Raw genomic sequence first — 16,036 nt, forward strand, 5'->3', positions numbered from 1 at the left:
GCAACCACATGTAAAACATTTGATCTTGGTATTTGCTCCTTACCAACAGTCCTTGAATGATGGTGTGTCTGTTTTTGCCTTCATAGTCCACTACCTCGATGTAGTCCAGATAAGCATCAGCCCAGTAGACCAACCTGTTGACCAGGTCCAGGGTGATGCCATGTGGGAAGACAATTTTACTGTCCACCAACTTTGTTCGGTTCTGTCCATCCATATCACATCGTTCCACCTTTGGGATCTGTCCATAGTCGGTGAAAAAAACCTTTCTGTTGAAGATAACATTGAGAAAGGAGAAAGTAACCATTATATATGAGTACACCATTTAGCAAATACTCTGTTTTTTAAAGGTAACTGCTCAATATTCAGCTAGCTAGTTGTGTACACGGAGGAAGTGTGAGCTTGACAATGTTCATACCCCATGGCTGGATCCAGAGCGATGCCTTTAGGGTTGTAGAGTTCTTGATCCAACAGTGTCACACATGTGGTTCCATCTTTATCACATACAAAGATCCGATCATCCACGTCGTCAACGAAATAGAAGTTTCCCGTCAGCCAGTCTATTGCCATCTGCTCTACATCTGTAAAGAACAGAGAATGAAGAGAAATGTAACAGAAATGATGTGTTTTATTTGTTCACATGCTCCATTCTATTAATTTATTATATAGTTAAGTTCATGTAAGTTTTAAATCTCAATTTAAATTGGGAGTACTTATTCATTCCAAAAATAAGACCGTAAACTCTTTAACAGTTGTAGAACAAACTGAAATCATTCATGATTGCATTCAATCAAGAACATTTAAAATAAATTGCCTCATGATCAGTCACAAGATACACTAAAACCCTATGTTGTAGTCGAGACTGTGTCCAAGCCAACAAGGTCCAGAGTCCAAGACAAGATATATGAAAATATAGTCTAGGACTCCAGACTTGAAGTCCAAATCCATATTTTCATGTCTTTGGTCTTGTCATGACCTCATGAGCATGTTAATTCCTTCTTGACTCTGACTCAACCTTCAACCAAATCTTGACTATAAGATGAGGGGCATTTATTAAGAAAGTAAACATAAAAGAATGGTAAGCATGCATTCATTTATATGCAAATAAACACATGTGAACACAATGGTGCCAGACCGGCGCTGACTATTCATTTACCAACCATGCAGTTTTGTGGTTAAATGACTCTGTGGCTCTATTTTAAAATAGTGCTAATAGAGTGGTCTCACATCCATGTTTCTCTTTTTCACTTCTACAATGACGCTCTTTCTCTTTGAAACAGCTGAGTCAGGGGACTATCTGAAGGCATGTGCGCATGTTACACAATTTCCAAAAAAGTTGTTTTAACAGCTGCGATCTGAACTGTGGATTCTCGCTCCTTTGCAGCCCCCCCACCTCTTCAATACGCCCCATTCTGACCTTAAAATGTCAAAACGTCTCAATGTATCTGAACCTCTCCTCCTTTAACCCCAGACATCCATTTTTACCAAATCATACTTTTAATGGGATGTTGCACATTTGAACATTTAGTGGCTGTGAAAACGTGGCACATAGAAACCATGACTGTTGGGTAAAATTGTCCAGGAGATGCAGGAAAATCCAGACAGATGGAGAGATAGAAGGCTCAGGGGAGGAGACAGAGACAGTGTTGGCCTCTCTTGTTTCTACAAAGGAAAGTTGGCCATTGTGCAAGAGCCAGACGTTTACCGGAATCAAGGGCTGTATCCCCAAAGGTGTTGTTTATTTAAGAGCCGAGTCCTGCCTAAACTTTTCCAGCTGCCCGGATTGAAAGCCAGTGATTAAAAACACAGATCAAAAAAACACTAAAGATTGGAGAAAAGAGCAAGTGTACAAAAGACGGTTGAGGAAGACGAATGGGTCTTAGAGCAGCTGCCGTCTGAACAATGCAAGAATAGAGGAACGCCACAGAGAAAAACCAGAGAAACAGTGGGCTGAGGAACCTGGCTTCAGTCTCATTGTAATTCCTGGTAAAATTGTAGGTCTCAGTGGAAGGAGGGTAAGAAATTCCATTTGTGACACAACCTTCCCTCTACACTGAATGAAAACAAATGGTCTAATGGCTCTAGCTCTCATTTCCTGAGACGGCTTCATATGAAAATGCATTGAGCCTAACAAACAAAGGCCTGTATTTACATCTTGAACCATATTTTATTAATAGTGGAGTTTGTTTAAAGCTGTTTCTCAAACGGCCTTGACAAGCTCAGGAGTTGGCATCTGACAATATGACAAGTGGTCTGCCATTTTTACGCCATGTCCTGACCAGCCAGGTTTCCAGCTATGAAGTAAGTCATATTTCTGTCCATATCGAAACCATGGACGTCTTTGACACAGTTGGATTCTTTTGTTTTTATAGGACAAAAACACTTTATGGACCAAGTTGCTTGGTCCTAATCTGATTCCACCCTCTGACCCATTGTAAATAATACATTGCTTGGCAGAATAATTATGAATTTGCTATCAATTCTTTTCTCTTATTTATGAAACCTTGCAAGATATATGTAGTAATAGTTTTATAAAAGCTGTGCCTATCGCTCTTGTAAAATTACTGTAAACCAAGGAGTTTGAGATCCTGTCCCAATTCGGTCCCCTCTTGTCTCTGTCTCTCGTCAAACAATCTTAACAAAAACAGGCAAAATGCCCATAAATATGAAATAGCTGGTGGCTGTTCACCACTGTAGCAGGTAGGCAATCATTTAAGAGGAGAAGAAGCAAACAATGTAAAGTGTTGTTAGCTTCCTTTCTTCTCGTGTTATGTCCCTATGCTTGTACAACCAAATTTTAACCCACATGATCTTGATTGTATCCGGTTTGTCTTCCCTAAAACCCCTTTAGTTACTCACTGAAGGCAATTTCTCTGAGGACAAGAAGGAATTAAAGTGCATTATTCTATGATTAGCATAAATTAGGGCTGCACAATATATCGAAATTATTGAAATATCGCAAATGTATATATCGTGATATGCATATCGCAACAGCTTTCAATAAACTGGCGTCATGAACAAAAGACAGAGAAAACCACTCACTGCTCTTGGCTGAATAACTTTTGTAGCTTTAATAAGAATCAGTATATATTTAATTAATACAGTGAAGACTAAGCAGTGTTTTATTTTTACATTTGATTATTCAGTTTCTGTTGTTACATAAACCTAATGTAGGCTTATTGTAAATGTTGTTATTGTGTTATGTAAAATAACACATTATGCTACAGTAAAACACTGCTGTTCACTTTCAGAAGTTGTAGGGATGTTTTCTTGTCACAAAAAGAATGTGAAACACATGTAGGTTATATCATTTTAAATGTATTTTAAAGATAATTTAAGTTTATTTTACACACTTTAAGCATTATCGTATTGCATATCGAATATCGCATTATTTATTTTCTTCAATATCGTGCAGCCCTAGCATAAATAAAAGCATTAAGAGCAGTTCACCTCTGCAAGTCAGGCTGGATTGCTTCCAATTGCAATATAAGAACTTGATTCACACTGCACACCAACATAATGAACAGAAGTCTGATGTGAAACTGTAAATGTGAGTCCTCAGAGCTCATTGATTTGGACCAAAAAAGGGTGCAAGACTTGCTGACACCATTCAAATGGTTCACATTAAAATAAAGAGAGATAAAAACCAATAATGAAACAGTTAAGTCAATCAATAAACACACATAGGGTCAAGCAAAGCACAGATTGTCAGAGAAAAAGGGTTAGGGTGAGGGTTAAAAAAAAAAGAGATTAAAACCAAAACAATGCCCTGAATGTTGGCGGAGCCAGAAATGTGTGGCAGACGCGGTTAAGCGTGAGCCGATTCAAGCACATGATCGTTTAAGAGGCTTTCCGGAAACTTCTGTACCACGCAGACCGTATGTCAGAAAACCACTCCCTTCTGCTTTAACCCACATTACTTCATCGCACATCCAGTCTTTCCGCTATTTATGCTGAGACACACCAAATTACCGTGCAAGAGATGACTTTACTGGACTGCCGCTAGTCAATAACACTCCTGATCTCTGATGAACATGTACATGATGACATTTTGGTCCACATTTTCCAAGATACTAACAGACAAACACATTTCTTTAAGAGATAACATGGTGATGATGTAAAGATGGCAAACAGAGGAGGTGTAAGCATCACATCTCCACCTGTACATGTCAGTTTTCCCTGTTTTCCTGATAAAGCTCCGGAGCCGCAGACGGATGGGGGGGGGGGTTGGGTCGCCTCATGTCAACCACAACGTCTGGAAAATGTTCCACAAAACAGAATATAAATATGCTGCAGCAAACCCCAGCAACCTACACAAACCACTCATAAAACACACACATAAACACAGACGCATATGGACTTATGGATCAAGGCTTGTGGAAGAGTGTTGTTCAATGGGGAGTGTCTGCATGCTGTCTCTCACAGGCTGAACTCAATCTGTCCGAGCAGATTCAAGACACATATATGCGCACACGTGTGTTTCAGTGAGACCATGGTAAAATAGTTAAACTTTTTTAAAAAGGTGTCTCAAGTCAGGTCTCAGCTCCATAGCTGATTTTCATTGTTTAAATAGCCCAAACCTATTTTCAAGTGATTAAAACTCAACGTATTTTCAGATGTCGTATTAATATTGCAATCTAGCATTACAGATATTGATACCATCATTTGTGATTTCTAACTAGTGAGGTAAACGTTCCTCGTGCTTTAAAACGTCTATTTCCATGAATTCTACAATAGTATCTTTCCGTTTGAAATGAAAAGAGAATACACCACTATCCTAGACTGTGAAGAGAAGAAGAGTGGAAAACATCTGGTGGCCTCATCTGCATGTCACGCTGAGGTCATGAATCACGGCGAACACATTTCCTGTGTGACCCTTCCAGAGACCGCCAGCTAAAGGAGATCTGAACCCAGGTTCACGACAGTATTTCGAGAGAAACGCACAAGTTTTATGAGCTCTCCTGAAAGGAATGTCATTTGAACAGATATCTTAAAAACTAAATGGAAAATGGTGCAATAATCTGCAATGAAAATACCAAATCATTTTCATGACACTATTTCAAGTTATTAAATTGCTCATTCTTTCTAAAAGAAAAGTTTTTACCTTGAGACCTCTAAGTAGATTTCAAGATCACTATATTACCGATTTCACCTCTTCATTGCTATTCTCCCTTTAGTTCTTCTTCCTCACTCACGCGGCAGACAGCTTTATCTTTACCCGGCAACAGGAAGCCAATGATCTCTTTATCGCTTCCTAGTGAGGGCATAGTGTCGCAGTCAACCCTGTGACCTCTGACCTGTGAGTGTGTGACTGAGAAACATGTTAAAACCTGGAAATCCCGGCAGCATTCAAACTAACTAGCACTTAAACCCAAAGACATACTCTACACAAGTATGTGAACACAAACACTCGTTCATGTCTGCATTCTTGCGTAGAGTACATTTCTGGCCTAAATCTCCATCTGGACGGTTACTGAGTGCCAGCGTTGTTGTAAGACCCAAAATATGCACTCCAGGTTAACACAGTCATTTCCTGTCTAAACTACTGATCCAACTATAGAAGATGACCAGGAAAGCAGAGACAAAACAGAAAATATAAGAGTCAAAAAATTTTTTTGGTGTTGAATAAAATATATTTCTATACCGATGGATTTATTTTGTTCACTGAGCAAGTTGTAATGCATTCTGGGATTGCAGGAAGCCAGGGAATTCACATTGGCTTATCATGAACGGCATGCGTTCTTTGATCGCTTTGAGTTGTAAACTTATGGGGCCCTATTTTAACGATCTGAAACGCAAGTATCAAACGCGAAACGCAAGTAACTTTGTGTGAAAATCTGACGCAAATCTAAAATGTGTTGGTCTGAAGTAGCTTCATTACTCATAGGTGTGGTTTGGGCGTAACGTGAAATAAACCAATCAGAGCGACATCTCACATTCCCTTTAAGAGCAGGCGCGCTTGTTCCATGGCGGGTTGCTATTATAACGGCGGATTTGCCAGACGCACGCCAGGAGCGGTTCACAGCCGAGGAGACCGACGTTCTCGTCAGGGTCGTAAAACACAGAGAAGTGACATTGGGGATGGAGAAACACACCCAAATTAGCTTCGGTTAAACAGGCGTATGATAATTTGGATAAATGTGTAAGCTAGATTTATGCTAATTTTTTCACATCTTCATGGACACAACAATGATTTCCCTCGTGTGGAATTTTTTTCCTTGTAATTATATAGCCTATGATTTGCAAAAATGAAAACTGCTGTGTCTGTGTAGATGAGAGAAGCAAAGTGTGTGTGTGTTGTGCACACGCTACATTATGGCCAAGCATTCGCTCTTAAAATAGCCTCTGAATAACGCGCCACTGACTTTAGACTAGGTTTCTCCTGGTCTGTGGCGGAATTGTTTTCTGAAACTGCAAAATAGCACCAGGGAACGTTTGCGCCGGAACCGCCCCCGGGAGCGCAAGTTCATTCCCTAATTTACCGACGTGCGTCTGTGGAGGGAAAAGTCCGCTGTGCGTCGGGTGCAAAATAGGAATGATACATGCGTCGCTGTACAAAGTCAATTGCGCTGGGTGCAAGATAGGACCCATGGTATGTTTTGTAATACAATGGCTTCTTGTATGTCGAAATTTTGGGGAAATTTTGATTCTCAAATCATGACCTCTTTAACGTTTCAAAAAAGCATTTAAAATGATGTCACTGTGGTTTGAGAAACAGCTTCTCTCTCTCTCTCTCTCTCTCTCTCTGATGTTGTAAATCCTTGGAACCTCTGTCAATCCCAGTTTCTGGTCATTTCCCAAACTTGTTTTATTTCATTCCATCTGAAATCTTTTTAATCTTTTTCCCAGAACTTCATTCATTCCACTTTTCATCTCTTTCATAAAAACTCAGAGGTGAATTAACTACACAGTTGTGCCACTTCTGCAGCATCGTATTCATTACCCACATGAAATCCAGTTCAGACAGCCACTAAATGTGCTGAAGCAGCACTGCACCATGCATGTCAATGATGCAGTTATTGTACTATTAACGCCCATGGAAAGTAGTATTGATCACTGTAGAGTGAATCCAAACAGAGTGTCCAAAAACAACACTATCTGAAGGCACAAAAGGAAAATATGAAATATTTAAGATGATCACCAATGAATGGCTCTGTTCAGAAATGTAGGATTAGTACAGATTAATGGTACTAAATGGTAAAGCTATAACCTGATACTGGTGGAACAGTTAACCCTGTAAAGCTGGACATATGAGATCATTTTCAGGAAAATCTTGAACAAATCTTGATCAAAAAACAGTTTATTGATCCCTTAGACAATATATATATTTTTTTTTGTTTTTGTTTTTTTTTATGTAAAAAAAAAAGTTTGCATGTGCATTTTTTTTGAAGTATCATATTTGGCTTTAATGGATCATATACAGTAGTCTGTTATAGTGATAATATGGAGAAAGAACCACTTGAGTTTTATTCAGAGGCCCAAACTGAGCAAAAATATTCAATTTGGTGCAGATGCTGATATTTATATTTTGAAATTCTGATCGCCTGTATAAAGAGATCTTATGAATGTATATAAATATCGTCTCGGTTACTATTGAATCCTCCGTTCCCTGATGGAAGGAATGAGATGTGGTGATGATTGACACCAGGGCCGTGTTTACACCTGGTATAAAGATGTGTTTTGGTCGATTGAGTCACAAGTGGACAACGCTATATGCAGGTGAATCTTGAATTCATTCTTGAAATATTACTAGTCTCAAAAACATTGTTTAAGCATCTTCATTAATTCACATGGATTTCCTCAAATATAAACAGCCCTGAGTGAGAAAAGTGGTTTGCATTGTGAAAAGTCTTACGGTGTAAGCTGAGGGAGATGTTGATGGCTCTCTCATCTGTGAAGCTCTTGAGTCCTGTTATCTTAGCGCACTTCAGATGTGTGCCCGCGGAGGAGTCGCCCACATTGATCCAGCAAACCGTTTCCTGCGCGTACAGGAAGTCCATGGCCGTGGTCTGTTTTGTGCTTGTGTAGAGCGATGGGCTGCTGGAGCCGCTTAGAGATGTGATCTGGATGTTCTGAGAGTTCGCAATCACTAACACGGGGAGACGATCCACAGGCACTACAGCAACGGGAAGACATCCGTTTAATCTCAAATATAATAGCAGTTCGGCCAATAATAATGAATTAAACTGCTGGCTGACTCGGATACATGTGTGAGGGGAACGGAAATGGAGAATCCTTATTTTATCTTATCTCGGACTGTTATGTTTGTCTTACCGTTCTTGGCCTTGCAGGAGCGGTTGTCTGGTTGGACTAGATAACCTTCCACACAGGAGCAGGCGTACGAGCCGTCTGTGTTTGTGCACGTCTGACTGCAGGTGCCGTACACCGTACACTCGTCGAAATCTGAACACACACAGACACAATCAAAACTACAGCAGGGTTTTTGTCTTGGAAGCTTATTTCCGCCATGGAATAAAAAAAATTATTACGACTTTTTGACTTACATTTCTGACTTTTCTTCTCGCAATTGAGAGTTTATATCTCACAATTCTGAGACAAAAAGTCAGAATTGTGAGATCTAAACTCTCAATAGCGAGAAGAAAAGTCGGAATTAGCTTTTTTATTCCGTGGCGGAAATAAGCTTACTGACTTTATATATTGATCTTGCAACTGTGAGTTTATATCCCACAATTCTGACTTTTTTCTAAGAATTGTGAGATATAAACTTGCAATTGTGAGAAAAATAGTCGCAATTACCTTTTTAATTTTGTTTTTACAATTATTTTTCTGTGGCAGACACAAGCTTTTATACTTACTAGTTGTACAATGTTGTACAAGTAAGTATTACACAAGTAAAGATGTGCCAAAGGGCTGAAAATGAATTTGTTTTAAGATGTATTCTCTGAACATAAGTCTTATTATTTGACACAATTTTGTCACTACAGTAAATTTAACTTGTTTAAAAGATGTTTGGACATTTGTCTGAAAAATAAGACAAGAATACTGACAAACAAAGTGGGCAATAAATGCTGTAGAAGTGTTGTTCATTATTAGTTAATTTTAACTAATGTAATTAAATAATGTTAACAAACAAAACCTTTTTTTGGAGAGTAAGCAAATTAAAAAAAATGTATGTCCTAAAATAGTGTGGCATGACATACTGTAATTTGCTCAGATTAGTTCATATTAAATAATACAATCATTTATGTAATTATGTTAAAAATCCATGTAATATACAAAAGGTTAATGTACAGTCAGTATCTTAAAATAAACAATTAAATATCCAAAAAAAAAAAAAAGCAAAATAATTTGTGACAATGGTACATTTTTCTTTACATGACACCCGATAAAAAATTCTATGTTTTAGACTCTAGTTAGTGTGAATGCTGTTTGTTAAAAAAAATAATAATAACTGGTTATTCCAATAAACGTAAAATAAATATCCACTCTCTGTATATCTGTGTCCATTTGTCCAAGGAATGTTTTTGTTGGTGTGTGTGTGTGTGTGTGTGTGAGTGTGTGTGCACATGCAACCGACCTTTACAGATCTTTCCGTCCTGGCTGATCTCATAGCCGCTCTTGCAGAAGCACATGGGGCCGGCGCGAGTGACAGCGCAGTCGTCCTGGCAACCCGCGAGAGTGCAGTTCAGCGCCAGCTCTAGAGATCAGAGCAGAGGACACACAGAGGTCAAACAACACACTCACACACAGTCACACTGCTGGCTGAAGACATTTCTGGAAGACTGCAAAGTTCAAAACAGCAAAAAAACATTAAAAGAAGTCTAAAAGCACTACTTGTATAATGAAAGCATATCATGCATAACATCTCTATTTTTGCTCAATCTAGTAACAGACTATACATCACATACTAGAATTATAATGTAGCACAAGCACTAGAATCCAGCTAACGTCTAATACACAGTTATTCACCAAAGGACACTTTCATAGTGTTCGAATACAAAAAACGTACTATATATATTTAAGAAATTGAACGAACAACCTAAAAGCATCTATTTGACCCTGGTCAAGTGAACTTGGATCACTTTAATGCTTTTAAACACAATCTGTCGAGTCTTCAATATAGGTTTAATTGCACAAGTCAAAGCACTAATAAGGGGTGGTAACATTAATAAACTTCTGCTACAGAGGGAAGCGTTTCATATATAATCATTGAATACCCTTTCCCCAAAGGGCCTTGATTTGGATTTTGATCTTAAACCCTTTTTGTGAATTGTTTTATTTTTTCCTCCTCTTCCCTAATGGTCTTTGATTTGGTGTTCGTTCTCAATATTTGTGTCAATTATTTTCTGTATATATTGGTGACTATTTTTGCATGTACTTTTTGGGAGTTTATTCTCTATATTTTTGTTATGTTGGTTATTATTGTGTATTTTGTATGATTGGTTTAATGAGTCTGATAATTAGATCAGGTGTGATGGATCATGTTGATATAAATTGTACCTTGCTGTGTACTTGTTTTTATAGGCTACCTGACGAACATCTTCTGATCGAAAATATTTACAGTTCAATAAATTGATTCTTTGAAGCAGCAGTGGCAGTGTGTCGACTTTTGTTTACTCTACATATGCTTTTGCAACACTATCGGGCAGTAGGTGTACGTTATTTTAAAATACAATGTAGAAATGTTTCAATTCAGAACAACATAATATTCACGTTCATATGTTTCAGATAAAACTGAACACACGTTTAGCGCCACTCACTGGACATTTCAATTTGAAACTGTCGCGAAACCTAATATCATTTTGCAGAAATGTTGCCACAGGTACATTTTTCCAATGAGCCTGGGCTGCTATTTTCCATGCAATGGCATCTTTGACTGATTTAACAAACCACAGAGTGACCCAAATAAAATAACAGCACCTGGTATCTCAGAACACACATATGAGCACACAGTCAGAAACAAATGAGCCTCAAGATCAGGGATGGGCAACTTCAGTCCTGGAGGAAAAACTCAGCCGCCCTTAGCTTTCTAGTAATCCTGAAGACCTTATTAGCTTGTTCATGTGTGCTTGATTAGGGTTGGAGCTAAACTGTGCTGGGGTGTGTTTCTCGTACAACGATGTAACACGCTGGTTCACTACCATAGTACGACGCATCGTTGAAGAAATCAACTAGCTAATCACAACTGTTTCCCGAAACCACATTGTTGCAAATTGGTGGTTCAACCACGTTGGTTAATTATGTCACGCAGGTGGTGGAGTAATAACTTCGTTTAATTAATCTGTTTGAGATCGAATTAATGCAAGATGTTTTGCTATAAATTACGAACATACCATCTGACGACTAATTCAAATTTTTCTCAGTTATTTTGCTTTATTACCAGACTCAATATTTGGCTCGTTCTTACATAGTAGAGCACGTTCGCACATGTGCACTCTTCAAAAACGGTGCTTTAAATCTCTTGACAAACTAAAAGACGTAAATGACATTTGTATGTATTCTAAATAAAAGATACAGATTGTATTTAATGTCAGCTTGCTTATTTGGCTCAAGATAAGGGTTTATTAAGTCCATATATCATGCAAACAAGAAACTCTGCTCCAAACACACAACTTTGCGATGCTGTTTGCAAATGTTCGTTGGAACAATGGTTTCCGAAATTGCCCATTCTGCTCTAGATGACCTGCTTCAACAGCTCGTAGCAGCTATGCTAATATGCTAACAGCTCTTAATGTAGACAGCCTTCCCAGCTAACATGGTGAACAAATGTTCTTCCAGTAATGTTAATAGAGCGTTCGTTCAAAGTTATCTGGTCTTTGATAATGTTCTCAAAAAGTTAGCACAAAAAATTATTTATACATTGTTCATGGAACGTTTTTACCTGAAACATTTAGCTGGATGTTCTTTTAACTTTTTGTAAATGTTACTACTTGTTTCAGAACGTTCAGAGAACATTAAAAGAATGACAAAATGGAATGTTCCCTTAACGTTCGCATAACCAAGAAAAAAACCCCGTTTTTGAATGTTCAGAGAACAATATTTCATCATTAGCTTAGCAAAATGCTAAAATGTCAAACTCTATTGAAAGCAACAGCAAGTCGAGTCCAATCTGGATCTATTAGGTTCCATTTCAATAGAGATGCTGTTCTAGAAGAACTGCCTGTCTCTGTAGTCTTCGCTAGGTTTTGGGACAGTGTTGGTATACGATCACAGCAGAAATTATATGAGTATGTTTTGATTTGCATGTAGGTATATGTGTGTGTGTGTGTGTGTGTGTGTGTGTATGAGTGTAAGCGTGCAGAGTTGAGCATGTGCAGTAAATTCATCATTGCTAATCCTTAAGATGATTGAGTAGAAATTTGACAGGGATTTTGCCTTCATCACACTATGGTAAAGTGTGTAGCAAGTGCTCTGATGGGTTACAACTGATAGAGCCTAACACTTTTCATAGAAATTACATTTCGAAATAAAGTTAAATCCGTCCAGCTTTGTGCACTGCACCTTTCTTGTAAGCATTAGGTGAAACAAAGTACAGTAAATCTCCATTTCATTAGGCAATTACCTAGTTTGCTATTATTAAACTATTAAATCAGATATTTATATCCACCTTATTCCTATGCCCCTTGATGCTTTGTGCGAATTATGGGTATAACTTCCGTTAAACTGTAAACAATCAGTGAAAAGGCTCGCTCTATGAACGCAATACGTTAAAAAAAAGTGTCACAATGAGATGGCATTAATCTACTCACCTTTCATCCGTGGAAAATTAAAAGGAAATTTAAAAGTGTAAAGCATCAAGGACAAGGTAACTTACTTTCAACAGATCAAATAACCCCAAAAGCGTGAGTCTTTCCACAGCAATAACGGACGGGTTAAATATCACTGTAGTAATATATATATATCTGTATTATGTAACTTATGTTGCCTTAATCAAAAATGTTCATTAACTTCAGCATTACGTGATACTATTTCAAAGTGATTTCCGTCATTTTGTCATATTATAAATTGCATTTACCTGTGAAAACAAACCTGGAAAGAGACGTGAGGATTTGAGGAGAATAACAAAGGAATGTTCGTGCATTTCAGTGAATTATTAATGGAATAACGTATATCCTAAATTAAATACGGCAGAACAGACCACAAATGTGCAGTATATGTTGTCCTTTTTCATACTTTTACAGCGGATTGCAAAGGAAAAAAAGAAATGAATCACAAGGAAAAGAAGCAGTGTCTGAAAAGAGCTCTTACCATAGATATTCTTGTTATAACGTTACGTTAAAATACCAAGTATAACGTTATTCTCATGATGTCTGAAAATAAATCATGAAGGAAAATCAACAGCTCATCCAGTCAAACTGACGATCAGCTTTATTTGTAGGGCAACCTTATGATTTGAAATGATTCGTTTCAGCCTTTTTTAATGGAAGTTCCCCAAACCGGAAGTGCCACCCATAATTCATAACGCAGTGAGGTCGTCAGGAATAAGGTGGATAGGTATTATATCAGCTATTGGTCTCCCTGTTCTCTAGATATTGTTATAAACACTAAAAATGAAAAATGTTCCTGTCACTCAAACAGTATTAACAATGCCAAGATCATTTAGATTCTTAGTGATGTCAAAACTGTCCATCTTGAATTAATTTAGCTATGGATAAAAGTGTATGCCAAATGCATAAAGGTAAACCATTTTTTCTTTTAACAAATCATGTCACACTAACAGTTTTATTAAGCAATGAAAATATCCTGTTGGAAGAATGACTGTGTTGTGTATTAGTCTGTGACATACAGTGGCTTCAAGCATCAGGCTCTGAGCCGCTAATGTCTGTTCTAGTTTTCTTCATTAATGCACCTTCTTCTGACCAGTGAACTGTTGACTGTTTCACCGTTCCTCTACATATAAGGTCAGATCGGATAGTCTTCAGGTTCAGTGACTGACTCTGTATCGAGTATCTAAAGTGACACATGTCCTCATACATGAAGCCATGCAGAGATAATGTTTCCAATTCATGAATGTGATGATTGAGCAATTCAAGTTTGGATCAAATGCACTGCATTAATTTAAGCGGTTTGAAATCACTGCTTCTGCCATTGAACAGCGTTGGGAAGCTCATGTGCAACGGCAGATTACAAAGCTAAAAGCCACTCATGATGAAGAAACAACATGAAATGACACTCATTAAAACGTGGGTTGTAAAAACACACACCAGAGTTTGCAGTTGTTGAGGACTTTGAAAACAGACAAGCTACTGTCACGCTACTGAGAAATGTACATATGTTAGTACCGTCAGAACATTATGTTACTCCTAAAACTGCATATGTTTTCATTTTAAATCATCTATTAATCTATTTATGTAGATTTATTTATTTATGTGTTGTGTAGGGCAGAATATTTTTTATGAATATTTATTATTGTATTTGTTTAAAACTAGGGAGCAAAAGAAATATAAAATGGGAATTGTCAACATTTACTCGTATCAATCACTGCAGTTGCTCTTTTCCATACAATTGGAGAGTGATTTTTACTGCCAACTTAAAGGGATAGTTCACCCAAAAATGATCATTAGCCCATGATTTACTCACCCTGAAGTCATCCTAGGTGTATATGACATTCTTCTTTCAGACGAATACAATCGAGAGTTATATTAAAGAATCTCATGTCTCCTCCTAGCTGTCTAATGGGAGTGAATAGCTGTTGAAAATTTGAAGCCCAAAAAAGTGCATCCATCCATTATAACAGTAATCCATATGGCCATATGGGTTAATAAAGGCCTTCTGAAGCGAAGCGATGCATTTGTGTAAGGAAAATACACATATTTAAAATGTGTATAATATTTATAATGTATATGTATAATACACTGTAAAAAAATTCTAACCCTCCCAAATCAAAAATTTCAAGTGACTGATAACATCTAAATTTTTCAATTGGCCCAAGTGAAATTCTTGTTGGAATAGTCTGTTAACATTGGCTCAATGAGAAATAATACGTCAGACCAATTGAAAAATTTAGATGTTATCGGTCACTTGAAATTTTTGACTTGGGAATGTAATTTTTTTTTTTTACAGTGTATGTATATAATCATGGGCTAATTTTCATTTTTGGGTGACCTATCCTTGTAAGTATAAAAAAACAGTAGAATAAATGTGGTCCATGCAATGGCTCTATATTCCAAGATTTCTGAAGTCCAGGGTTTGACATTTTTTTTTTCACTCATCAGCCAATTTGGCTACTCAATTTTTAAGTTACCAGCCATTCAGAACTTCTACTAGTCAAAACAAAAATGATAAGAAAGAAACCAGCTTAACAATGTCACAGCTTAGGTTTAAATACAGCCTATTTATTATTAAATCTGATTTAATAATTTTGAGTTAATATTATTAACTCAGCTTTATGACAGTCAATCCACTGTTCGTGATCACTTAACATAATAAAAAAAAAAAGGGTAACACTTCACAGTAAGTTTCATTAGTTAACATGAACTAATAATTAAATGCACTACTACAGCATTTATTAATCTTTGTTAATGTTAATTTCAACATTTACTAATGCATTATTAATATGTAAAGTTGTATTGGTTAACATTAGTTAATGCACTGTTAAGTAACATGAACAAACAAGAACAGCTTTATTTTTATTAACTACAGGTACGTCAACAAAGATGAACAAATACAGTTACAAATGTATTGCTCATTGTTAGTTAATACATTAACTAATGTTAACAAATAAAACCTAATTGTAAAGTGTTACCTAAAAAACAGAAATAAAGACAAAATTCTCTGTGACTTCTCTTATAATTGCCTTGAGTTTACTTTCATAGCAATAAAAACGTAAGGGCGATTTTTGTCCAAAAGTCATGGAGATGCGGCATTTATTAGAAAAAGTGTCCTCTTAATTGTCTCCTATGGGCTCCAGCGGATCGAACCAGACGGGAAACACCAGGCCTTGGACATCTCGATAGACGGCGAGTGGTGTGCTACGTCTGTGTGCGACCCTATTTACACGTTGTTTTGCCAATGTTTGAGGATCCTTATAGTGAAAGGGCTCTGATAGCTATGCCATGCAAAGTAATAGAACATAATT

General features: G+C 37.3%; 1 protein-coding gene across 1 annotated transcript in view; it reads right to left on the reverse strand.

The window, feature by feature from the left end:
• Positions 1-16,036, reverse strand: part of lrp1aa (low density lipoprotein receptor-related protein 1Aa) — a 223,070-nt gene that overhangs the window by 152,109 nt on the left and 54,925 nt on the right. The window contains exons 4-8 of the mRNA XM_082156602.1: positions 9,536-9,655; positions 8,272-8,400; positions 7,853-8,113; positions 416-578; positions 44-266 (exon numbers count right to left, since the gene is read on the reverse strand). Of these exons, the coding sequence (XP_082012728.1) occupies positions 44-266; positions 416-578; positions 7,853-8,113; positions 8,272-8,400; positions 9,536-9,655 (896 nt within the window). The remainder of the gene's footprint in view (positions 1-43; positions 267-415; positions 579-7,852; positions 8,114-8,271; positions 8,401-9,535; positions 9,656-16,036) is intronic.

This window comes from Leuciscus leuciscus (assembly GCF_965113295.1).
Source record: "Leuciscus leuciscus genome assembly, chromosome: 23".
Taxonomy (NCBI): Eukaryota; Metazoa; Chordata; class Actinopteri; order Cypriniformes; family Leuciscidae; genus Leuciscus; species Leuciscus leuciscus.